Raw genomic sequence first — 27089 nt, forward strand, 5'->3', positions numbered from 1 at the left:
ACAGTTGTTTACATTCATCGCGGGCTTGTCCGAACAGGACGAAAGTGAGTCACATCGCCGGATAAAATCTCCCGAATTTGCGAATTCCAAAACACATCAAATGATTTTCTCGACACGAAAGGCTCAAATATAAAAACAGAAATGGACAGGATCCGGCGGAAGATCACAGATCTGAGTGAATTGAAGAATGCGGACCGTATTTTCGTCGACGGAAACGCAATGGCCAAATTTGGCCTGACCGGTACGTTGAAGGTTTCCTTTACCAGTTGCGGTATTAAAAATCCATAGCGTGAAAAACAATACTCTATACATGAACACATGGCAAGAACAGATGAACAAATTCGTTTCGCTAGACTCCCTGCACATACATGTAGCCTCCTAGGCTAGCCTAGCATTAGGCTAACTGTATTACATATGTAGCTTGGAATACCCAACTCTAGGCTCATGACATGGGACTCAAGATTCGCCAGTAAAGCTGGGAATGAGGTCCATGACTATTGACTAAGCCAACGGATTTGACATTTTCTGAAAAAAATTGCCGCTAAACACTCCCCAAACTTTCCAAAAACTACCAACGACGCCACTCACTAAGGGATCTAGCATGTCTAGGCCTAGACCGCAGTAGGCCTAACTGGGCCATGGGCGCTATTAGCCCCATAAATGTGGCCTATTTACTGGACTGCCTCCGTAAACATAGGCCACACATCCACATGTACAAAAATCGTGTCGACGGAGCCAAATTTTGATTTTCACATTTAGGCTTAGTTTGTAGGTTTTTTTTGCTTTAGAAGCATACTCACCCTCTTTATAGGCTAATCAGAAAGTGCTGCCTTTTTCAGATGTATATTTTTTGTGAAATTTCCAGATTCATTTTTACACGTTTGCGTATCAAAATTTCAACATGAAATTTCACAAAAATTAGACATCTGAAAAAGGCAGCACTTTCTGATTAGCCTACAATGTATAAAGAGGGTGAGTATGCTTCTAAAGCAAAAAAACCTACAAACTAAGCCTAAATGTGAAAATCAAAATTTGACAAAGTGTGACACGTTTTTGTACATGTGGAAGTGTGGCCTATGTTTACGGAGGCAGTCCAGTAAATAGGCCACATTTATGGGGCTAGGGCGCTATACGCGCTAGTACTAGTACGACAGACTAAATCCACAGGAGTGGAATAAGCTTAATATGACCCTTAGAGAAGTTGAATCTGTCGGTAAATTTAAATCAGGGCTTAAAACTTATCTTTTTAAGCAAGCTTTTTTGGGGAAAAGTTCCATACTCGGACGTCAATTTATCTGCTGCCAAACATATTAATTGTCACCTCACCTTGTCCTTTGAACCAAGAGGAATCCAGGAAGCTGTGTTAAGGTGAAAAAAATTTACTCAAAATGTGTTTTTAAAGCACATTTTGGATGCATACGTCGTGCAGAACTAACTTGAAGCAGCCAGTCAAAACTGATTGTAGTGGCTGAAAGACAGAGGTACGTTATACACGTGACATCAACAACCATGACGTTGCATGAGCCTGCCAATGATAGTGCAATACGTCATTATGAATATTTATTTTCTCATGAATATTTAGTTTATTTCAATGGATACTTCAAATACGTCCAAAGATTGATTATTGCAACAGCGATCGTGCGCGGCCTAGCGGTTAAGAGTCTTGTGTATCAAGAAGGCGTCCGAGGTTTGAATCTCGATGAAGTAAGTGACTGATTAATAAATAGAAATTAAGGAAAGGAGAGGGTGAGAGTAGAGGAGGGAAAGTGGAGGAATAACCATAAAAGATGTAACTTTTGGCGCTAGAAAATTAATTGAAAAAAGTGACGTCCGAGTACGTCATGTACGTTATGCAAGTGCATGTACATGTAGGCTACAATACATGTTCAGTTTTTTATTAATCGAAATTAGGGGTGGGTGGGTGGGTCAAAATAATTTGGAAAAAAAGTCGAAATTTTAAAACATTGAAAATTCTGAATGGCCCCTTAATTGTTCACGTTTCTTGTCCTTGCATATGGTTTATGTAAACTGATTTCTAATACTGCTTTTATACGTGTGTATTAATTTGCTTTATGCTATCTTATATTATTTGTGGTATACTATTACAACAAACTGTTTGCGTGGAATGTTTTTACATCGTTTGAAGCCCGGTTTAAGCTTCGCGTTGGTGCTGGGGCGGGGCGGGGTTTGTGACGTCAGCGATGAGTACACTGCGCATTGTTGGCGACATGAATTTCGCTTCGCACTTGTTTCCGTGTGGGATATGAACCGGGCTTAAACTTAAATCTTGAATCTTAAATCTTTTTAAGTATACATGTACATTTCATTGTATTTTTATCTGTGTGGGTTATGAACCGGGTTTAATCTTTTTATATAGTATACACTTCATTATATTTTATCCTGTGTCTTAATTTTTTATGGAAAGCGCCTAGGAGCATGATTTTTTTCATGGACGGGCGCTATATAAATTTTAACTTATTATTATTATTATTAGTGCCCAAGCTATGGCAAATAAAAATAACTGTAAACCGTTATTTTCACGAACGCCCAGCTAAAAAAAAGTTGCCAAAATCATGGCAAAGACTTAACAAAAATACCAAGGCTCCTACTTGCTTCTTAACATGTCAAAGATGAACTACTGGGGCTTCAATGGAACTCACGATCATTTTTTGAGTTGCGGTTTTTACCACCATATTTTATGGGTCTGGTGTCCAGCTTTTATCTCTCGTTTCTATCTCTTTAGGTATTACATACCGTCCATATCAGATGGATGGCCTGAACTGGTTGATTCAGCGTTACCATAGAAACCATGGCTGCATCCTTGGAGATGAAATGGGATTGGGTAAAACATGCCAGGTGAGACAAGTTCTATTTATCTTGCTGTGGCAATTTTTTTTTTATTTATCTTAACCTACCCTGACTGCCTGTGTCGTTAATAGTCTTCTCTTGAGTGACTCAGCCTTGTACTCTTGCTATGAATGCTAGACTCGGACACCGTTCTCAAACACTAAATAATTATCACGTTAGCAAATTTGCTAACTGGAAAATGTCTGGTTTCTCACTTCCTGCATGTCCCGAGCATTGTACTGCTTTCAGATCATCATTAACCCTCCTACATGTATGCAAACATACATTCTGTGCCAAGTAGTTGTTTCAGTCCAAATCCTCCAAGTGACCGTTTTCAACAATTAAGAATTCCCAGGCTACATGAAGCAGGATTGACTGGCCGTGACTGTTTATGTAACTCGATCCAGCTTTGCTTTTGCTGTGGGTAATTGATATGCCAGTTGTGCCCACAACTTGCCTGCTTTGTCTGTTCATGGTCTGTTGACTGAGTTTGACTAGTCATGGTGCTTGCTGGACATATGATCTGACTGCTGGTGACAAGCCTCTGTTAAAAGTAAAACAGGGGAAGTGGATGGCCATTTTGACGTCTGTGACTGTTTAAATAGCAGGCGGGTTAATGTGGTCTGCAAGTCTCAGCCCTTACTACAACAGTTCACTAATTACTTTCAAAAAGTACACTTTCCTGGTAAATTTGCTCTGCGATTATAGGCCCTCATTATCTCTCCCATGTGTCATATCTTTCACTAATGTAATCATCACTCATGTTAAAGGCAATATACAACATTTACAAACATAAAAAACAAAACTTGAAAATTATTGTGAATATGTTACAATGTACTTGACTGTGATTGAATAATAGTCTCAAACATCCTGTGAAATCATGGCATCTGGTGTGCTGTCATTTTCAAGAAAAGTGGAAATTTGTATCAATTTCCAATGATGGTCAGCCGAGCATCGTTGGAAAATAAATGACTTTTTTCAAATACTGCCCCCACATTACAAAATTTAGTTAGTTCATATTTTGCTTGCAATCTGTTACACATCCATAAATGGGTGCAAGCGTTTCCTGACCTGACTATTCCCTGACGTCTATAAATTGCTCTGTTTCGAGTGAAGTAGGGTCAGGGAACCACACTACATTAGAACAACATCTTTTCTTGGTTTTTCCAGCATCTATGAACACAAAACTTTAAACAGATCAGTGTAACAATATTTGGTATAAAATACCAACCCCCAAATCCAACCATTTCTGAAAATTAGAGCAGAAACAAATGTTGTATGTTCCCTATAAAGGTGAAATATCTTTACAACTATAAATTGAATTTTGATCCTTATATGTTCTCTTTTTAACAACTGTATCTTCATTATAGACTATTGGACTTTTGACATACCTCTTTGGCTCCGGAAAAAGTCAGGGCCCCTTCTTGATACTCAGCCCGCTCTCTGTGATGGGGAACTGGAAAGATGAGTTGGAAAGGTAAGAAACCAGACACGGATTTTTATTTATACCAAAAGTTTTTTTTTTTCAAATCTTAAACTCATATTACCGTCATGTTACAGCTTTTTTACATTTAAAAAAAAAAACTCTTTTCCTTTCAGGTTTTCTCCCAAGTTGAAGTTTTTCAATTACATGGGAGACAAAAACACACGGGAAGAGTTACAAAGTGACATACGACATTCCAAAAATTGGCAGGTTCTTCTGACAACATATGAGGTAAGATTCACTTCATACTAACACAAGGTAACGTTTGTCAAATTTCCTCTTTGCAGGACAATTCTATTCAAGGAATCGTCTTCTTAAATATCCACAAAAAGCTGGGGAGACACTTTTGCTGATAGTTTTTAGCAGGAGTGTGGTCCAATAGTTACAGTGTTTGAGTAGTGTGCCATGGTACATGGGTTCAAACCCTCATGATAGGAGTATAGTGCTTGTGTTCTTAGGCAAGACACTTTACTACAACTGGGCATTTTCATGCTGTCGGAGGTACATTTTTTGGACAGTTCAACAGTGTGCATAATAAATGTTATAATCCAAAAGTGGATTTTAGTTCTGATAACACCTATCAGTTTAAAAGTTACTACGGTGATTTAAAAAAGAAATTATTCATCCAACTTTTTGCTGTAGTAGAATTCTGCTCAAAACACCATTGTGTCAGACATACTCAGAGAAATTGATTTGTGTGTATACTCAGTTAAAAGAAACAGCTGAACAGTTCAGCATTGTTAGAAATAAACTATATTTCAATAAAATACAGATAATAAGGCCAAAAAAAAAAGTCTCCGGTTTCTGGAATGCGCGCGCGTCGCCGTAGCCATGCGCGTCGGCAAAATGAAAAAGTTTCTTTTTCAATACAAGATGATGTCTCAAAACCGCCAAACTCACTGGTTTGACTGGAATTCTGCTGCTGCACAATTTTAACGTGTTTTTAGATGGGGTTATGATCGAGAATAAGCTTTATGTGGCCTCTCTGGACTCCCATATATTTGCACTAAGTTTAGTCGGGCACCATTTGCAGTCATCAGCCGACATTGGAAGCCAAAAAAAAAAAAAAAAAGTAAAAAAAAAAAAAAAAGCCGCGTCGCCGCACCACTTTTGGGGCAAGCTCCATACCAGAAACAGGAGACTTTTTTGGGGGGGCCTAAGCTACAGTTTTTTTAAATTTTTTTCATTGAAGTTTAAAATTCTGTGGAATTGCCCAGTTGTCTGTCTCCATAAGTATAACATTATCATTATTTTATCATAAACATGCTACGACCTTTCAACTGATTTTCACAAAATCTCAACATAATACAAAATTGCTGCTGTTCAACTTCTGGAAAAGGGGAAACAGTGTAAACAAAGATTTAACCTTTTATGTTGGACTTTTCTTAATCCATTTCAGCTGTGTTTGAAGGACGCTTCCTTTCTACGGAAGTTTAGCTGGGAGGTCCTGATCGTTGATGAAGGCCATCGTCTCAAGAACCAAAATTCGCTCCTCCATCAGACCCTGAAAGAAGTACGGCAAAGAAACTGCCCGTCTTAGTTGTAAAAATCTGGGTAGTCGTAACACGGTGCTTTATAGTAATGATCCAAGACAGGATTTTAAGTTTATGTCCTTCATGACAAACGTGGTACAGCCGCGCCAGTGGTAGAGGTCGTTATCAACAAGATGGATCAAATCCAATCTTTGGGAACTTTGGCAGTGCTACCCTGGAAATTCCCAGCATACCTCACGTGGGCCATTAGCTCGAATATTACCGTGTGCGTGAGGTATGCTTGGAGTTAGGAACGTCTCGAAAGTCGGAATGTCTCGAAAGTCGGAACGTACCCGTTCCGTACGGACCGTTCCTTTAGGAAAATGTGTGTTTCAATCAGGAACGCGCCGTGTTCCCAGCGTGTTCCCGAGTTATCATGCATGCGCATAGACCAACGTTCCCATGCAGCAACACCTTGCGTTCCTGGGCTGTTCCCAGTGAGAACAATGCATGTTCCCAGTGAGAACAATGCATGTTCCCCCATTGTTCCTCGGGACAACCTTCCAAGCGTTCTGACTTTATCTGGGTAGATAAAGTTCCCTTATCTGGGTAGCGCTGCCTAACTTCCCGAGAATGGATTTGATTCCAAACTGGTTGGCGAATACCTGCACTTGGCCCCACGTGCACCCGGCGTGCGCTGCACGTGCCGGCTACAGCCGTGTGCTTGAGATGCACTGATATATGATCTCCACATATGGAGATGGGTTGAGGGCACAACCCATGCCAAGCGCAAAATAGCAATGGCTTGAACACGAAAAAAAGAAAAAAAGGTAGAACAAAATCATTGGAAGTTTGTCAACCTTTCAACTGTTCATGGTTTTGACTGAAAAGTATTTTAGGAATGGAGATAATTGGGTGTTGGAGCAGTTATAAATGCGATGTTTAAAACCAGTAAGGCGAAAAAACAAATAAGTCGGTCTCTGGTCAGCGCGCGCGTCGATTTTAATCATGCGCGTCAACCTTTTTTTTTTCTTCAAATTGTCCGCGGTAGCTACAGCAGCGCCCTCTATTGTCGCACCTCCTCAAATTTGTGTACCAAGGAAAGGGGAAATTGCAACAAGGCAAATGATGGAGGGCACCAAGGCCCAAGGCAAATTATGGAGGTCCCCAATGTATATGAGGACACAACAAAAGCAAAATAGTACCCACCTTGTCTGTACAATCCAAGCTTCAAAAAAAAAAAACGCATCGCCGCATCAATTCTGGAACTTTGGTCTGACCAGAGACCGACTATTTTTATTTTTTTTGGCCTAAGGGGCCTGGTTGCCATTATCTGCAACCAGGCCCTTAACTGGTTTTAATCCAGACGTTTAAAACTGCTCCATCACACTATTTCTGCCCATATTTACTGATTACCATAGCTACCCGAATTCCACTCTTCTGTTTCGCAGTTCACTATCAGCCGTCATATCTTGTTGACCGGCACGCCAGTACAAAACAACCTGACGGAGCTGTACTCCTTGCTGTCGTTTGTTGCTCCGAGCATCTTCCGAGTGAGTCTGAAGGAGAGATTTCTGGAGGAGTACGAGGACATGACAGATGATACAGGTCAGGTCAAAGGTCATAGGTTATGCAGCAATATAGTCGGGGATTTGACGAAGTGGCAAATCCGTCCAAAATTGTTATTTTAAGCATTTTGAGACTTTTGGGTATTTTTACGTTCTGTGACGCCTCTGCAAGATCTGCCAAATTTCAAGACACAAAACTGCATCGTTTGTTAACTACACCAATTACACAAAGTGGCGAATTCAGTTTTTCGTTTTGATGAAGATTTTGTTTTGACTCTCATTGATTTGACATGTAAGCTAGCCTGTTACACTTGTGCCAGAATACGCTTTCTAAAATGAATCAATTATAAATAGGGCCTTGTGATAGGCAACTCTCATAAAAAAAGGTTGAAAAATTAAACACATTTAACATGAATAAGGGAAAAAACATCGTAGAGTGAACATTTGAGTGATTTTTTTGTAATTTCTTTTTTCTATTCCACAGTGAAGAATGACCTGCATTCTATCCTGCTGCCTTTCCTGCTGAGGAGGACCAAAAATGAAGTCGTGCTTGATATTCCCAAGAAAACAGAGGTAGAAACAGTTCTTCTTAAAAACCCATGCCATCCAAAATCTGTTATTTTATTTATTTATTTATACGCCCGAGCATGTGAGAAATGGTGGACATGTTAGGAGGGTGTTTTTTATTGTGGGCAACTTTGGGTGCGTAGATTGTCAGATCGACCAATGACATAGGGGTCAACCAAATTTAAAGGGCCATGACATGAATTTTACAGGAATTTGTTTTGTCCCTCTGTAAAGGTTATTCTGTACCATGGCCTGTCAGCCCTACAGAAGAAACTATACAAGGCAGTCTTGACGAAAGATTACGGTAAATGTGTGGATTCCTTATTTTTATATTTGAAATTGACCATTGGGTTTAGCCCTTTATCAATGTAAAAAAAAACACTATATACCAGTACTTCCGAGGGCTTGTGAAAAAAATCACAAGCTCATTTGTGGATTTTTTTTTTTTAAGTTATCTGTTTGATGATTCATTCAACAATTTAATGCTAGTTTTTGTCGGTGGATTTTATTTTCATTTTCATGGTTTTCCATTTTTTTTTCAGAGGCCTTTCAGGAGCAAGACCCAATAAGCCAGAGACCCAAGACCAGACTGATGAACGTACTGATGCAGCTGCGGAAAGTTGTCGACCACCCGTATCTATTTGATGGTATGCTGAAACATAATGTCACATTATGCAATATCGCCACCACGAAAAGCACCACCTATTGTCCGATAGGGCCCATGATCGTCCGCTTTCAACAGTGTCCCCATTGGAAGACGTGGCCAAAGCCCATCCCCCCCCCCCCACTCACGGATATGGCGAGTGCCCATTGTCATGTCTACACCCCCCCCCCCCTTGCCCCCCAAAAAAGACTTTGCTACGCCAATTGCTTCGTGCACAAGTACTCTCTCGACGGTAAGAAAAGGAGAGTTGGGGGAGACCACTGGAAGGGACATTGGAACATGTATAATGTGACCCACTCCACAAAAAAGGGTATTAAGTCGCGCTGGGCATTATCGTGTAATGGCCCGCTCAACGTTGAAAGGGTGAAAATTTCGTTGAATGTGATTTTCATTTTTTTTGTCATGAATGACATCTTAAGTACCTAAAGATTCAGGGTTCATTCACAGAAATGTTGATTTTGATGAATAAAGTGGGCGAAAAAAACGACAATTTTGAGTGCACCGTGCCCAAATCTACAACAGAGCCAGCTATTTCAAAGCCTGTTTTCTCAGTTGTGTAATTCGAGCTCCAAGGAACTAATTAATGTGCAATTACATCATATCCCGAGAACGGGAGGGGATATAGAGCTCTATCCATATACCAATTGAAAGCTCACGTTGTGGGTTTTCCAACCATGTATCTCAATTTCCCTTTTTTTTGCGAAATACCCTTTTTTGTGGAGCAGGTCACATATGAGGACAGGCAACAGCCTCATGCTTCTGAAATCTTATTAGTTGCAATGCGCTAAGACAAAATTTCGCACTTGTAGATCTTTATTGGTAGAGCAGAAAGCACATGCAGAACAGAGACTATATATCAAAATTTAATATTTAACCAGTTCGCGACAGAGGCAGTGTATAAGGTTTTGGGGTATTCGGAACGGATGACAGATAAACACGCAATGAGCGAGGCTGGAAATATCTGTCAGCGACCCGCTCGCAGCGAGCGAGGCCAGAAATTTGAGTGTGCTGCCCGAGGATGATGGCTTCAATCTGTCTTGTCAAAATAATCCCGGCGTTAACTGGTTAAATTAGGTGACCCCCTCATCATAGATCAACCTGACTCTAAATGGGCCTTATTCACGAGTCGGCCATATTGAATTGAAAGTTAGGTAAAATCTTAATTTTTTTGAACTTGCGAAGAGAAATGAAAGCAATTTAATGTATAATCAATTCCAGTCTGCCTCAATGAATAATTTTAAATTTTGTAATTAAACATTTCTTAATGTTTAAAGCCATATTTAAAAAAAAAAAATGACAGTAAAATAAGGCTGCATTTTGCCTGCATAAATAGTCTGTCGCCATCCAATTCAACAGTTAAAAATTCATGAAATACAGTCAGAAAACTCAACAAAAATGGCCAACTTGTGAATAAGGCCCATGTGCTGGCCGGCATCAGACTTAAAATGGCTGTCCGCAATCCACCATGTTGAGTCTGTGTTCAGACTAAGGCTGTGTCGGAATCACATGGCTACGTTTGGAATAAAAAACCTTTGGTTTTTTTCCCATTCAGATCAATGTAACCAAAGCGAGGCTGGAAGGACAAATAGTCTGGTTCCTTTGTGCACAAAAACGTTATCATTCAGTACTGTTATTGGATACAGGGAACATGACTAAAATGGTGGAAGCATGATAAGGCCAAAAAAAAAAAGTCTCCGGTTTCTGGTATGGAGCTTGCCCCAAAAGTGGTGCGGCGACGCGGCTTTTTTTTTTTTTTTTTTTTGGCTTCAAATGTCGGCTGATGACTGCAAATGGTGCCCGACTAAACTTAGTGCAAATATATGGGAGTCCAGAGAGGCCACATAAATCTTATTCTCGATCATAACCCCATCTAAAAACACGTTAAAATTGTGCAGCAGCAGAATTCCAGTCAAACCAGTGAGTTTGGCGGTTTTGAAACATCATCTAGTATTGAAAAAAAAACTTTTTCATTTTGCCGACGCGCATGGCTACGGCGACGCGCGCGCATACCAGAAACCGGAGACTTTTTTTTTTTGGCCTAAAGGTCTGTTGCCAGGGTAATCTAGTGATTGGGACACGGCCTAATTTCAATCTATTTCAACCTTTATTTGCTCCCCTTGTGACCTCATCAGGCGTTGAGCCCGAGCCCTTCCAGCTGGGCGAGCATCTAGTGGATTCCAGCGGCAAGCTGCATCTCCTGGACCAACTCTTGACATTTCTGAAACAACGGGACCACAAAGTTCTCCTCTTCTCACAGATGACTCGCATGCTGGACATCCTGCAGGATTATTTAGGATACAGAGGTGAAGAAACTTTTGTAAATTTTGAACCAAAAACCTTATAAAAATTGTGGAGAATATTTCTTTATTATCATAATAATTTTTTTTTTCCTGCAGAAGTTGTAAAGGAATGCAATATGTTGGGTTTTCCAGTAAGCTCAGTGGCTTGTTTCGGTGTAACGGTCTCAGTTATTCGGTGTGCTGATCTTTCTTTAGACAAATTCAGTGGATAATCGAGCGTGTTACCATCACAGGCTCAGTTATCTGCCGGGCTGGATTCACCAAAGTGCATGGTGAGGCGCGTTTCAGCCATGGTGTGGGGGAGGGGGGAGGGGGAAGAGGAGTCAGAAATGTCGGAGGACAGAGAGTTACGGAGAGTTTCAGAGGACAGACAGTTTAGTGAAAAGGGAGAGTGGTTGAAATCTAATAGAGTAATAATCACAAGTCAGCCATATTGAATTGAAAGCGAGGTACAGTTTTCATTTTTTGAACTAGCGAAGACAAATGAAAGCAATGACATAAAGTTAATTACAAATTAATACCAGTCTGCTCTCATGCATAATTTGAAATTTATGATTCAACATACCCTAATGTTTTAAGCCACATTAAAAAAAATAATTGAAAGTGAGGGTTCAAATGCATAAATAGTCTGGCACCATTCTATTCAACAGTTTGAAATTTACGCAATACATTCAGGGAACGCGATCAAAAATTGCTTGCTCGTGAATAGGGTCGAAGGCTATGGATGCAAGGCGTGCACATTCAGTACAGGGCAAGCTGCACACGGACATGTATTGGTAACACAAACATAGACTCCATGTAGGCCTACATGAAGCAGGATGCGGTCGCCTGCAATATTTACATCAGCCACGGATGGTCCTACAGACTTTTTACGGGGCCAGGTGCCGTAGGGGTGTGAAATCTCAGCTTTAAAGCTGATTTAAGCTTTTTTTTGTTTGGATTTCAGCTTTTTTTCTCTCACTTGCTGTGTACAAAAGTATAGGAGATTTCCAAAGTTCAGCTTTTTTTACACCTTTTTCAGCTGTTTTCAGCTATTTTTATCAGTGGTCACTCACACCCCTGTTTTGTTTAATTAATGGTTAGGGTACATGTACGTCAGAGGAACTCATCTCACAGCACAAAGCTGGCAATGATAAACATCCCTGCGCAACTTTGCGCATTCTTATTTTACAGAAATTTGCCTTTCGGAAAGATCCGCATACCAGATAACTGAGGCTATTGCACCGGATTTTGCAATACCCCCTGCCCCCCCCCCTTGGTTTGTGAACATTTCTCACATTGCTTGTGACCGAGTTTGACCGAGGCACTGTGATCACCTGACTAAAAAGTCATTCTCTAATTGGTCAATGCACACTGTTTGATTGACAGGCAGGAAAAGCCCAATGTGGTTATATTTCCATATTCATCATGGCCAATTTATGTTACTGTGCATTGAGTCTGATTGGTTAATCGTTTGACCAATGATAAGGCTTCTTGCCTTTTGTGAATGGAAAGGTGTGTACAATTGACCCTTGAATTAGCATAATTTTACATATCTTTGTAGGTTATTCCTATGAGCGACTGGATGGCTCGGTTCGCAGCGAGGAGCGTTTTCTTGCCATCAGGAATTTCAACGAGCAGGAAGAAACCTTTGCCTTCCTCCTCAGCACCAAAGCTGGGGGTCAGGGGTTAAATCTGGTTGCAGCGGATACTGTTATTTTCGTCGACAGCGACTTCAACCCTCAGAATGATCTGCAGGCTGCAGCCAGGGCGCACAGAATCGGACAGACAAGGTAGTAGGAAGGAAAAAATTACGGTTGGACGTCGAACAGTTTCCTGACCACATATGTCTGAAACAAATGCGAGTGCACAATAAGCTATGGCCATGTTGCAAGAAGTCTTGCATGAAAGTCTTGCACAAAATCAATCAAAATGATCCCTGCCAGAGCTTTAAAATGTGACGCCAAAAATTTGACACCGATGGCACATATGGAACAGCACACTTTAGGTCAATTTTTGGGACAGACAGACCGACCGACCACTAAGTGATATGTAGAAGCCCCTGCAAGAACTTAAAAAAAAGAAGTGCTTTTTCATATTTTGTACTTACATTTTAAGCATAGATCCCACAATCATGCGACAATTCTAAAAACTCATGGAATTTAGAGCTAAATATCATGGAAATTCATGGAAAAGTCTTGGTTTTTTTGTGTGTGTGTGTACAAGGAGTCATGGAAATTTGATATTCCAAGGAAAATTTTTGGGAAAATCCGTGGTGGAATACTGCACAAACCCGTACATGATGATGCGTTTTATATAACGATGGCAATCTTTCAGTTTGCATTCCAATTTACTATGCTTCCTCTTTATGCACGTATGCTCTATACTTGTTGCATGTTCAATGTACCATTTTGATGCATTGTGCTAGTCAACCAGTGTCGTCAAACAATGGTCAACCAAAGTTCACTCTCAAATTAGCTCTAACTCAAAAAGTATGAAATAAAATGTTGATTTCCTTATTTCTTAATCTTTGTTTATCAAATGTGGAAGAAAGGATGTCTTGAAAACTTGTCTAAATTGACCGTCGTGATTTGTGTTGTTTCGTAGGCCCGTCAAGATTATTCGCTTGGTTGGCAAGGACTCAGTGGAGGAAATAATCATCAAACGGGCGGACGCTAAGCTGAAATTGACCAATCAGGTGATAGAAGGAGGCCAGTTCTCTCTGGGCGGAGTCGGACCGGCTGAAAGTGCAACCCAGGTATCCATGCTTAGTCCTTTAAAAAAAAAACAAGCTTAGTTACCGGTAAGCCTAATAAAGTTGGCCATAGAGCAAACGAACTTCTGTTCACTTGATACAGAATGGCTATTCGCTGAAGAGTTTATGTACCGGTAAGCTATTCGCTGCCGGTAAGCTATTTGCTTACAGAATGGCTATTCGCTGGAAAGTTTAGGTATCGGTAAGCTATTCGCTGCCGGTAAGCTATTCGCTGGAAAGCTTAGGTACTGGTAAGCCTAATAAAGTTGGCCATAGAGCAAAAAACTTCTGTTCACTTGATACAGAATGGCTATTCACTGGAAAGTTTAGGTATCGGTAAGCTATTCGCTGCCGGTAAGCTATTCGCTTACAGAATGGCTATTCGCTGGAAAGTTTAGGTATCGGTAAGCTATTCGCAGCCGGTAAGCTATTCGCTGGAAAGCTTAGGTACTGGTAAGCCTAATAAAGTTGGCCATAGAGCAAACAAACTTCTGTTCACTTGATACAGAATGGCTATTCGCTGGAAAGTTTTGCATGCATTTGGTCTGCGCAATCATATGAATTTGTCGTGCACAAAATTGTATGACTAAATTTCCCATATATAAAAAATATGCACACAGAAATGTATGCATTCTCATGCATGCTTACAGGGCGCGCGTGTGCGCGCGCGCGCCCTCCACACACGGCCACAAACATGTGTGATCAATATAGGCAGTTGTACGTTTGAAAGAGAAGTTTTGATTAGACAAGAAATAGTTATTGCCCAAATGCCGGTGGTTAACATTGACCAATCGCAAAGTATTTTGGAATAGTGATAGGCAGGGGTTGGTAATGTGTATCACCGCACGAACGGAATGTTTTGAGACAGCGACTGCTGAGTTAGGAGAAAACATGCAGTATGATTGCAAGATATTTCCAGGCACATTCTGTGCATAGAAAGCGGGAGTATATACAGGGGAAAACGCTATTCTTTTAAATTTTCACTAAATGCCGAGGACAAATTTAATTTAAAAAACATCAAATTTATATGATAAAATAATGTACAAATCAAACTGTCTGAGGGAGAACGAACGAAAATATTAGCATAAGTGGTTGATCTGTCACGATCAGATCTTTTAAAAAAAGTGGCGTTTTTCTAACATTTCCTTGTCGCTTCGCACTCGCATCCTGTGTGTAACGGGCGCGTGCTTCTTAAGTTCCCCCAGGGAATTCATATGGGACGGATTTAGCCCATTCATTGGCATTACAGTGTAATCCTATATGATAGCACTGCTACGCAATGGGACGGATTTAGACTAATCGTTGGTGTTTCAGGGTAATCCTATATGATAGCACTGCCAGGCTCTCTTCACTCTTCGCTAGCCTACTACCAGTCTAAAAGCCACAAGTGACAGTCAGTCAGAGAGATAGGTACATGTTTGTACAAAGAGGACACTAGTGTAGCCCTCTTAGATATTAAAGCAAAAACGTTTTGTTGATTACTGATTTTGTAAGTCAAGTGAGCCCTAAATTTGATATTTGATAGCGGGAGGTCGTGGGCTCGAATCCTACTCGAGCAGGCTTGCAAATTAAGATTGCACGCTCTCAGACAACACTGTGTAAACAGTGCTTATGAAGGACAAAAACCCAATATTAAAATCTGCATCTCACTGATGCAAAATTCTGACGTAAACGAAACTTGATCTTCTCACTGAAAAGAAAAAACAAGTGATTTCTTCATGTACTGTTTCTGTTTCTCAATGAAGCTCTCGGAAATGCTGAAGTTTGGACTGGACCAGCTCCTCCAATCAGAAGATAGCAGCATCGATGATGTCGACCTGCGAGGCATGCTGGGTAGCAGCGTTAACGGAGAGTGGGTCGAGGAAGAGGTGACGTCTACCCAGCATGCATTGGAGGAAGAAGAAATGGAAGAGGCGCCTGAGGGTGATTTTTTATTTTTATCTTAAAAGACTCGTCAGTTGATTAAGAAATGACTTTTTTCTTGAAATTATTAAATTCATGGAAGTTTAGTGCAGTGGTGTCATAAATAAGTTGCGTCCTTAGATGTAGCTTCTGTCCATGAGTAGGATACTTTACCACAATTATCCCGTCTCCATCCATAATAATGAGAAGGGACTGATGAGTTGTTTGGATTTTCCAGACTTATGGTCTGTTCTGCTTTACAAGAAATAGTATTTAAGTATTTAAATGTTCAAGTCAAGTGGTTTTAGTTTTAGTGTATTCACAGGTGTAGCTTGTGTTCTTAAGCAACTTGTTTTACCACAATTTTCTCCTCTCAACCCTTAAGTTGTTTATACATTGGTTAGGCCTCTGTGGACTCGTAGTTCAGTGTGATACATTCATAGCAGTACCTTGTGCCCCTATGCAAGATGTTTTACCACAATTTTCCCCTCCCCGGTTGTAATTTGTTTTGATTTGCAGGTGCCATGTACATGTTTGAAGGGAAGGACTACTCAAAGGAACCGAATGCATCCGGCAAAGACAGGGAGGCTTTCGAAACACTCATTGTAGGTAGGTTGATGTTAAATGCCTTGAACAATATTAAGGTACTTTCTTCAACCTCCAGTTCAAGTGACTCTAGTTCGAACCCTCCCGATGTACCTTTTGGTGTTTATTCCTTAGAAATTATTCTGGTGTTTTTCCTCCAATTACTGAAGAGTAGGTCTTGAGTTTCTGTCAAAGTATTCTTCACTACATTGCGTTACATTCCATGGGCTTACCCATTAGCAAAAGAACACTCCGCGACTCTTGCATAGATATTTTGTATTTTTGCTGTTAATGGACCCTTTCAGCCTGTCAGTAAAACAGTGAGCATTGACCAATGAGATCACTCCTTTTGGTCATGTGACCACATTAGCTTGGTCAAACTCGGTCACAGGCACTGTAAAGGCACAGACAGGGAATGTGAACGCAACTTTGTGATGTCATGGCAAGTTTTTGTGCTGCGAAAAAAATTAAAAAGTTCAACACATTTCAACTCCAGCGAATTTTGCTTCAAATGTTTCACGTCGTCCGGCCTCAAGAGTTGTACACAAACCAAAAGTGGGCAGGGCTGTATAAGGAACCGTCCATTGATCTAACAAGCTCGATCAGATCTAGGTAGCTGCGGGCCAACAAATTTGTTTTCATGCATGAATTACATGATTGTGCCATGTAATTTCTGGAAGTAGTGTTTATAGGGAAAAAAAATCAGGTTTTTGACCCCAGTGACCCCATGATGACCTTTGACCCCAGTTTGGTCGACATGTTGGGGCTGGGCTACTGATACTTTTGACACAGTTTGGTTGAAATCAGTCAAAATATGTAGGAGCTATAGACAATGTCAACGTTTGTTACTAACTAACGGAGAGACATGATACGTTGTTAAGCTGCTATCCCGCAGCTAAAAAAATTAATTGGAAAAACTTAGAAATTGTAAACTCATAATTTTGTAAAATCTCACCTTTCCCAGCTGAAATAACTGAACAGGAGGATAACGCAGAGCTGCCGCGGGCACTGCGGAAACACCGAAGCATCAAAAACATTCCTGAACTGCCCTTACCTCAACGCAAGAAGAAAGAGTACACGCCTGAAGAACTGGAGGAAAGAAAGAGAAAGGTGCATACATTTTGAAGATATGGTTTTGAATTCCACTGTGGACAGTGCTTGTGTCCACGAGCAATCTACTTTACCATAACTGCTCCTCAACTTTGGAGTACGACGGGAAACTGTGAGATACACAATTCAATGAAGGTTGTTTTTTCTACTTATTGTAATGCTGAGGCCTTTTGGACAGTGTGCTTGTGTTCTACAGCAAGCTACTTTACATTAACTGCTCCTCAACTTTGGAGTACGACGGGAAACTGTGAGATACACAATTCAGTGAAGGTTTCAGATTTGATTTTTCACTTGTTGTAATGCTGAGGCCTTTGGGACAGTGTGCTTGTGTTCTTGAGCAAGGTACTTTACCATAATTGCTCTTCAACACTTTCGAGTACAATAGGAAAACTGTGAAGTATACAATTCAGCGAAGGTTACAGATTTGATCTTCCGTTTATTGCAAGCTCAGAATCGATTAAACAAGGAAGTTCAAATGATGGGGAATTTGATGGGGCATTTAGTGAATGATGACAAGAAATGTGCGTAACTTATCTAAGATATTTTAACGAGACGACTGTAAACTTTTTTCTCTCTCAGCGAGAAGAGGCAGCAGCAAAGAGAGAAGAGGCAGCCGCCAAAAAGGCGAAGCTGATGGAGGAAGCGGAAGTCCGTAGAGCTCAGGAAAGAAGGCAAAAACTGTAAGTAAATTTGCATAAATTAGATTTTTTTTTCACTAGGACTCCATGATAATTATAATTTTCATTGCGACTTTGACTGGTACTTTTGTAAAAAAACAAGGAATATTTATAGTCTTTATTCCTCATCAGATTTTTGACTGTTGAATGCAGATTTCAACTAAGCACAGAAGATATTTGTTTAGCAAAAACAGAGTACCAGCTAAGAAATCATGGGATGTCTATGGCTTGTAACTGGTTCCCAGATAAGCACTAGTTTTCTTTTGACTAGCTTAGCATGAAATCGGAGCCAGTAGCTGAATTTGAACCCTTGAAACTTTAATCACAATTCACAAATGCACAACTGTAATGTGTGTCACTCCCGAATTGATGAACATTGTACTACTTTACTTTTGCAGTGAGCAGCTCTGGGAAGCCAATGACTACGAGTCGGCTAACATCGCCATGGAAACAGATGAGGAAGAAAGCGAGGATGAAGAGAACGATGACTTCGAACTGTTGCATGATGGGAATGAGGCCCGGGCTATCCAGTACGTGAGCGGCGACGTCACGCAGCCAATCAACACAGGCGATAAAGACGCGATTGTCGTCCACTGCGTAGGTGAGCAGCAGAACAGTTTTCATAAGAATTTAAGTAGGATAATAGATAATAATGGTTGCTAGGAGCTCGCTGTTGCCTGGCACCTTTCATGGAAGACATTTCTTATTTAGACCGGATACCTTACCTCACAAAAGGGGAAAGGCAACATTCTCAAAGATTTTGAGATTGCATTGGTAGCTATGCGCGCTGAAAATTCTACCTTTCCAGTAATCTGATTGGCCTATTAATTAAACAAGCATGTAGAATATAGGGCCTATTTGTGTATGTGTGATTATTTAATTAATTTGGGCGATTCACAATGCAGCGCGCCACCAAGAGTTTGCCACAGAGAGTTCATCTTTCCCAGTGCATTGTGGGAGATGGTTGACAAATTCGCAGCACGGGACATTTGAAATTGTTCGTTTTTCTGGTCAGTAGTTTCGTAAGAGTATGATTCGAGTATATGTTTGCCCTTTTCTTTTCTTTTTATCAATATGGTGATTTTTGGTAAGGCGGCAGAACGCTGTGCCCCAGTCTATAACAAATTAGCTCAAGTTGTCTACTGACACTCATTCAAATGGGCCATGTTTTGTCGACCGTAAACTTGAAAAGTTGACTCTCCATGACAAACTCTTGGTGGCGCACTGCATTGTGAATTGCCACTGTGTCGAAAGGACAACCTTGCATAAATTGATTTCTGACTGAGATTTGGGCTTTTTTTAATAACCGATCCCATAAGCTAGTGCCACACTGCATGATCCAGCAGCGCGTCATACACACATGCACGCATTTTGGACTTTTGTGCATACACATCGGTCATTAATCACATATGTCATTGGTCGAACTATCATGGGGAGGGGCATAATAGATCAGTCTATTAATTGGCAAAAGCAATTCGTCGCTGAAAGTTGATGAATGTGATTCTGTTTTATTTTGCAGATGATAGTGGATCCTGGGGAAAAGGCGGTCTTTTCACGGCCTTGAAAAGGCGATCGGACCAGCCGGAAACTCAGTACGAGTTGGCTGGAAAAATGAGAGGTATAGATTACCATGCATCTGTAAGCCTACACGAATTGATTCCAACTGATTGTGTATATCGTTACAAGCCCAATTCCTATAAGAGACCAAATATCCACTTTTAGGTTATTAGACTCATCCAACTAGTTAACGATGTTTACAACCAACAAAATGTCATTGATAGAGGGCAGAGTTTTCATTTTTTTAAGGGAAATCTTGGGGAAAACAACGTTGAAGACGACAAACTGCAACACAAAATTCAACATGGCAACCACCATGATGCATTATTGTGAATGCGCGCAAAACATGTGTTAGAGAATCTACCAGGAGATACCATTCAAAACTAGAAAGCACTCAGAGAGCGAAAACCTCCACCAAGGCTAAATAATTCCCCGCCCTATTGTCAGTACACCCAAAAGAAATACTTGCATAAATGGTGAAGAATCCTGTAAAAACAAATCCTGGATCCAGACGCAAATCCGGACCATTTCCAAAATCTAATCGAGTTTTACTTGTATAGTCAAGGACCACCTTTAAAGAGGTTGTGGAATGCTCGAAAACATTTCCGTCATTTTTTGGGTATATGTAGCCTAAGGTGTGATGAAATAAAAACGACTATTGTTTCTGTCATAAAATGAGTACAAAAGTTACTTTTGAGAGCTGTTTTTCAGGTCCTGTTTCAACCCGAACGTGCAATTTGTGTAAAAGTCGTTGTTGCGGGCAGCAAACAAAACACAGTAAATCGTGACGTAATAAACAGGACTCGTTTATGCTACTCTGCATCGGTAGTCCTGTTTATTACGTCACGATTTACTGTGTTTTGTTTGCTGCCCGCAACGACGACTTTTGCACAAATTGCACGTTCGGGTCGAAACAGGCATGACAGGACTTGAAAAACAGCTCTCAAAAGTACCTTTTGTACTCATTTTATGACAGAAACAATAGTCATTTTTATTTCATCACACCTTAGGCTACATATACCCGAAAAATGACGGAAATGTCTTCGAGCATTCCACAACCTCTTTAAACAAATGTTCATGCAAATCCATCAATAACTTTTGAGTTATCTTGGTAACAGACAAACCAACCAACCAACAAACCAATGAAAACTCCAATGAAAAAATCCAATGAAAACATAACCTCCTTGGCAGAGGTTATTACAAAAACAGGGTCATTAGAATGAAAAGAAGATTGCTTAAGGCTGCTGAAATTATTTTGGAATGATAAAAAAAATTCAAACGATAGAGGGACAGTGTTTTATCATTATTGTATCATTGGCGTTATTACTTTTATTTAAAATCATGCCTGGTTTACAGATTTTATTCCTCTGAAATTTGTTCCAGATTTGGCTCTGGGCGATGCCCATTTGATTGGCATTGACGACAAGATGAGTCGTAGCAAGGGCAAAGATATGGTGAGCATTGACCCATTTGAGAATAAGTGCCCATTCCAGAATGGGCTCTTCTTCTAAACTTGAATACTTTGGCAGCATCACCTTTGAAATAAATGCTACGTTAACTTGGTTGTTGGTCATATTTTCAAATTTTGAAAATTTGTGTCATGTTTTTTTTTTTGGAAAAGATAAAATAATTAATTCTACACAGTACTGGTACAACAGTCCTACGTTACACTATGATAGATGTTTTCAATTAAGTAACTTTTGATAATTAAGGCATTTTGTTTACTATATTTTGTTTACTTTTTTCAGTTTTTGTCTTCTTTTAAATAGAAAAATTGATTAATTCTACACCGTAAAACAGCCCTACACAATGATAGCATTTTTAGATTACGTAATCTGCATCAATATTTAAAACATTTTGTTTACTATATTTTGTTTTCTTTTGTTGTTTACTTTTATCAGTGGTTTTTGTTTTGTTAAGGTTTCCTTGATCGTAGCTCAGCACAGAGACAAACGAAATAACCTGTCGGGAATTAAGTTGTACGCCCTAAATCAGGGTCTACAGAGGGTTTACAGGGCAGCGAAGAAACACAACGGTAGGTCACAAGTTGGTAAACTTATGGGAAACTTCTGTCAAAATTCAATTTTTTTTTCTCCATTAATATGGCAGATAACTCATTGGCACTGTACAGGGTCAGTAAAAAAAAAATGTCGGGACCATTGTTTTAGTGAAGTTCTAAATGTAGCACTTTCAAAAGCTACGATATGAAAGCTCAATTCATAAGCTTTCTTTTAGAACAAGAATCATTCAGATCACTCATGTACTTTTCAAGTTACAGTCTTTAAACACAACCACCGTTTTAAAGTTCTGTCCACGGATCACAAAACGGTAGGTGTTCTTTCAGCAAAACGAAAACAAATCTCATAGGGATGTGTGTGAATTGTTTTCGGTTTGCTGAAAGAACGCACACCTTTTGTATGATCCGTGGACAGAACTTAAAAACAGTGGTTGTGTTTAAAATTCCATAACTTGAAAAGTACTTGAGTGATTTGAATGATTCTTGTACTAAAAGAAAGCTTATGAATTGGGATTTTATATCCTAGATTTTGAATTTGCTACATGCAGAACTTCACTAAAACAATAGTCTTGACATTTGGGTTTCATGTTTTTTTTACTCACCCTGTATAGTTTTTGCTGGCGTCAGACTGAATAACTGACTGACTGTCACTTTGATTTGAGTGGTTGCAAACCGGGAAATGAGCTGGGCAGTGCTATCGTATAGGATAACCAAGTAACAACCAATGAAAGGGTTACATCCGGCACAATGTGTAGACCAGATGCATGAAAAGAGTTCTGGTGAATATCCATTCTGATTCAATTATTGAATAGCATTTTGTGCACTCTGGGACCAGCTCTACTAGGCTTGCCTTGTTCTTGTATAAACTAATCAGGCGACGGCCATTTTCTGAGGTGGCACCAGGTTTGCGTGTGTCACACTCGGGTAATATGCATGCACTTAGGACTCCTTTGACCAATAGAGTTACCATAATAGAGTGCCGAAGTGTGACGTCAGTTAGAACCAGGAGGTGTAGTGCAAACGAATGGAGTACGCGCACGTGTTGGTTCACGGGCTGAATTACGCGCTAATGTCTTTTACACACATTTTGTGCGCGTGATGTATTCACTTCGGTACTCTACAAGGGTGAGTAAAAAAAAAACGAAACCAAAATGTTGGGATCATTCTTTTAGTGAAGTTCTGCATGTAGCACTTTCAAAATCTAGGATACTAAGCCCCATTCATAAGCTTTCTTTCAGTACAAGAATCATTCAAATCACTTGTGTACTTTTCAAGTTACGGAATTTTAAACACAACCACCGTTTTAAGGTTCTGTCAACGGATCATAAAAAAGTTCAGTGTTCTTTCAGCAAAACGAAAACAAATCACATAGGGATGTGTGTGAATTGTTTTCGGTTTGCTGAAAGAACGCACACCTTTTTTGTGATCCGTGGACAGAACTTTAAATCGGTGGTTGTGGTTAAAATTAAGTAACTTGAAAAGTGCATGAGTGATTTGAATGATTCTTGTACTAAAAGAAAACTTTTGAATTGGGCTTTCATGTCCTAGATTTTGAAAGTGCTGCATGCAGAACTTCACTAAAACAAAAGTCCCGACATTTGGGTTTCGTTTTTTTTTACTCACCCTGTATACACGCACCCCTTGTTTTTTTAACTATCATTATAGACACTGTATTTATTTATTTTTACTTTTCATTAATGATCTTTCGCAGCGAGTGTTCATCTGCCGCGAATCGGCTACGCTACGCCCGGTTTCAACTGGTACGGCACCGAGAAACTAATCCACAAACTGCTTGCATCAAAGGGCATCCCCACGCATGTGTATCCTTGCAGTAGTCAAGTCACTTGTCTTGTTGATGTTCAAAAAAAATTAACAGTATTATCGTCTGCAGTGTTGCGTTCAAGTTAATCACAAGTCAGGTCACAGAAGATTGACATTCACATTGAGAGTCTTTGTCGTTGTTGAATTTCTCATTGGACTTGAGACAGGACTTGCGAATATGACTTATGATTGACATGAGATAACTTATGAATTGACTTGTGATTGTTTGTGATGACTTGTGAAAATACGGAATGACATGTGATCGACTTGCCAGGACTGAAATACAAATTGCCTTCGAAAATGCACTCATTGATAAGTGAAACATTTAAAAAATCTTGCCTGAATTTGAGCTCAAAACCTAACGTTATCCAGACATTAATCTTTTATATTGCCCCTAAGAAAAGAAAAGCGCAAAAGAGGTGTTTGTGCATTAGATGTTCGTATGAGCCATCAAATCCACGAAGTGTCCTCACTTTGCTCTCATGATTAAACAAAAGAGCGCCCCAATTGTTCTTGCGCAGATCATATGGGTGACCAAAAGATGCTCACTTTCATGTACTTGTCAGCAAAGTTTCCTTAGCCGAGAAATCCCACAGCTACTACTTTCCAAGACACCGTGCCAAGCGTCGATCGTCCAGCCCCCCAGCCTCCGGCCGTCACAAGCCGCATTCCTCTGCAAAGTCCCATGATGCATCTGCACCGTCAACCTCGGCCGCCTCGTCCTCTACCCACGATGCACCAGAGCACGAGAAGGGCGACGGGGCTGGACTGCCCAATATCTTTCGAGGGGTGACAGTGAGTTTCTGCGATATCACAGAAGGTGACATGAAGAAGCTGACACGCTATGTTGTGGCATATCCTTTTTCAGTTTTGAATACCCATTACAATATTTCTCGTATTTTTCTTCTTCAAAAATCATACGTTTGAGTAATCCTTAACAACTGGTTCACTTATGATGGCGATGTGTCTGAGGTCGTCAGTGATAAAACAACTCACATCATAGCTGATGAGGAGACAACAGAGGTACAGAATCATTATACTGTTGAATATAGAATTTCCTTTGGTGGGTTTGTAAGTGGCTGGCTGGCTGGCTGTCTGTCAGGTTGGCTCGCTGGCTGGCTTGCAAGCTGAATGAATGGATGGGTGGCAAGCTGCATGGATGGATGGATGGCTGGCTGGCCGGCCGGCTGGCTAGCTGGCCGGCTGGCTGGCTGGCTTGCTGGCCGGCTGGCTGGATGGCTGGCTGGATGGTTGGCTGGCCTGTTGGTTGGCTGGCCAGCTAGCTTGTTGGCTGGCTGGTGGGTTAATTTGCTGGATGGCTGGCTCTCCGGCAGGCTGGCTGGCAGGCAGGCTGGCTGGCAGGCTTGCTGGTTGGCTGGTTAGATGGCTTGCTAGCAGGCTAGCTGGCTGGCTGACTGGTTGGAATTGGATGGCTTGCCGGTTGGCTGGTTGGCTGGTTTGCTTGCTGGCTGCCTGGCAGACTGGCTGCTGCCTGGCTGTCTGGCCAGCTGGTTGGCTGACAGTCTGTCTGGCTGGCTGGGTGACTGGTTGGCTGGCTGGCAGGCAGGCTTGCTGGTTGACTGGATAGATGGCTTGCTAGCAGGCTAGCTGGCTGGCTCCCCGGTTGGTTGGCTTTGCCGGTTGGCTGGTTTGCTTGCTGGCTGATTGACCGACTGGCTGCTGCCTGGCTGTCTGGCCAGCTGGTTGGCCGACAGTCTGGCTGGCTTGCTGGGTGACTGGTTGGCTGGATGGTTGGCTGGCTGGCAGTCTGGCTGGTTGACTGGATAGATGGCTTGCTAGCAGGCTAGCTGGCTGGCTGACTGGTTGGTTGGCTGGCTTGCTGGTTGGCTGGTTTGCTTGCTGGCTGTCTGGCCAGCTGGTTGGTGGACAGTCTGGCTGGTTTGCTGAGTGACTAGTTGGCTGGCTAGCTGGCAGGCTGGCTGGCTGACTTGCAGGCTGGCTGTATTCACTGCCTAGCTGGCTTTAAATCACCTCAACGCTTAACCAGTTCGCGCCGGGATTATTTTGACATTGACCGGACCCAGGCGTGGGATTGTTTTCACGAACCTCGATGCCAGACAGGTTCAGGCCGTCATCTGCGGGTAGCACACCCTGATATTTCCGGCCGGCCTCGCTTGCTGCGAGCGGGTCGCAGACAGTTATTTCTGGCCTCGCTTGTTGCGTGTATATCCGTCATCCGTTCCGAATACCGCAAAACCTTTGCGTGTATATACACGTTATCCGATGTGAACTGATTAAGCCATAATATTATGTTGTAAATAATAGAAGTGAATTCAATCTTTCCCTTTAAGTAAAAGTGACCAAACATTTTGTGTGTTTTAAATAGGTGCAGACGTTGATGGATATGAAAGTGGAGAATCCTGATGCGGTCATAGTATCCACAAAATGGCTCCAGGACTGCATTGCAAAACAAAAACGTGTCAATGAAGAAAACTACAGAATGTAGTCATCTTGCAAATATGTAGATTTATGCAGATTTATGCAAATTTATGCAGTTGAAATAGTGAGAGAAATAATGAGATAAAACACTGGAATGACGATGTGTAAAGGCAACATTTTAACTTTTGTATGTAGAGTTTGCTTGAGGAACCATTAGACAATAAATAAAATACTTTGTCACATTGGGTCGTAATCATAAAAATTAGCAAATGCTAGGAAGTTTAAGCAAAAAGAAAAAGCATTTACTTTAGAGTAAAAGCATTAAGCTAGGAACAGCAAATGCTTGATTCCATATGAATAAAAGTTTTCCTTTACTGTTCAGCGTTTACTAGACAACAGGTAGCAAATTATGCTTCTTACTATTGGATTGTTTTTATGGACAAATAGTTGTCAACAATAGGGTCTTTTTTTTGTGTACGAACTGCCACACACACACACAAGTGGGGTTTACACGTACAGGGAAATACATGTAGTCCAAATCAAGGGGATGTATACAGTACATGTAGTAATACATTTGAATCTCAAATCCAGCAAAAATTATGAAGACATTTTTTCGCCAGTTGCAGAATACAGTGAGTACACTTTCATCATTCATGAAAATTGTGAAGTATGGAAGCGTATATGACCATCTGCATTACTGCTTTACTGAGATAAAATATCTTGGAAACATGGAATTCCCTGAAATACCGTGGAATACTGTGGTAGTGGAATACTGTGATAGCCTATCACAGAAATGTGGAATTCCGTGATAGGCTATCACAGAAATGTGGAATACTGGGATAGCTTATCACGGAAGCGTGGAATATCGTTATAGTCTATCACAGAAACATAGAATTCGGTGATAGGCTAATCTTGAAAGCGTTTAATTCCGTGATGAGCTATCGTGGAAACGTGGAATTTTGTGATAGGATATAATGATATCATGGCATTTCGCTTTGCCACGATAAAACATCACGGAATTCCATGTTGCTGAGATACCCTATCGCGGTATTCCACGTTTTCGTGATAGGCTATCATGGAATGCCACGTTTCCACAATAACCTACCGCGGGTTTCCACGTTTCCATGATAGGCTTTCATGGAATTCAGCGTTTTCATGATGTGCTATAGCTGCATTCCGAGTTGTAAAGGTATTTTATGATGGAACTCTAGGCTATGTTTCCAAGATATTTTATCTCAGTAACTCAGATGGTCATATACGCTTCGTAGTAAAGAGTCCTTTAGACATCACAATAATTGCATAAAACAAATCACAGACGTTTCAAAGCGAGTAAAATCATACCAAAATTCCATACACAAAGGTTTTGGACAAAATTTCTCCTTAAT

At 40.8% G+C, this 27089-nt stretch overlaps 1 protein-coding gene across 1 annotated transcript; it reads left to right on the plus strand.

The window, feature by feature from the left end:
* On the plus strand, positions 1 to 26133 carry LOC119728834 (chromodomain-helicase-DNA-binding protein 1-like). Its single transcript, XM_038201232.1, has 24 exons — positions 1 to 241; positions 2744 to 2856; positions 4218 to 4324; positions 4447 to 4561; positions 5730 to 5843; positions 7254 to 7410; positions 7855 to 7943; positions 8172 to 8241; positions 8480 to 8584; positions 10734 to 10904; positions 12445 to 12673; positions 13488 to 13638; positions 15381 to 15558; positions 16057 to 16146; positions 17087 to 17232; positions 17812 to 17912; positions 18308 to 18510; positions 19429 to 19527; positions 20850 to 20920; positions 21387 to 21501; positions 23195 to 23303; positions 23901 to 24158; positions 24255 to 24327; positions 25652 to 26133. Exons 1-24 carry the CDS (start codon positions 142 to 144, stop codon positions 25769 to 25771), a joined length of 3084 nt encoding a protein of 1027 aa, XP_038057160.1. The 5' UTR covers positions 1 to 141; the 3' UTR covers positions 25772 to 26133.
* Positions 26134 to 27089: the final 956 nt, after the last annotated feature.

Source organism: Patiria miniata, unplaced genomic scaffold (assembly GCF_015706575.1).
Source record: "Patiria miniata isolate m_02_andy unplaced genomic scaffold, ASM1570657v1 HiC_scaffold_20, whole genome shotgun sequence".
Classification (NCBI taxonomy): Eukaryota; Metazoa; Echinodermata; class Asteroidea; order Valvatida; family Asterinidae; genus Patiria; species Patiria miniata.

Coding starts and splice junctions, on each gene's coding strand:
- LOC119728834 (XM_038201232.1), top strand. CDS start 142: ATGGACAGGATCCGGCGGAAGATCACAGATCTGAGTGAATTGAAGAAT. Junction 4,325..4,446: donor TGGAAAGATGAGTTGGAAAG/GTAAGAAACCAG, acceptor TTTTCCTTTCAG/GTTTTCTCCCAAGTTGAAGT. Junction 13,639..15,380: donor CGGCTGAAAGTGCAACCCAG/GTATCCATGCTT, acceptor TTCTCAATGAAG/CTCTCGGAAATGCTGAAGTT.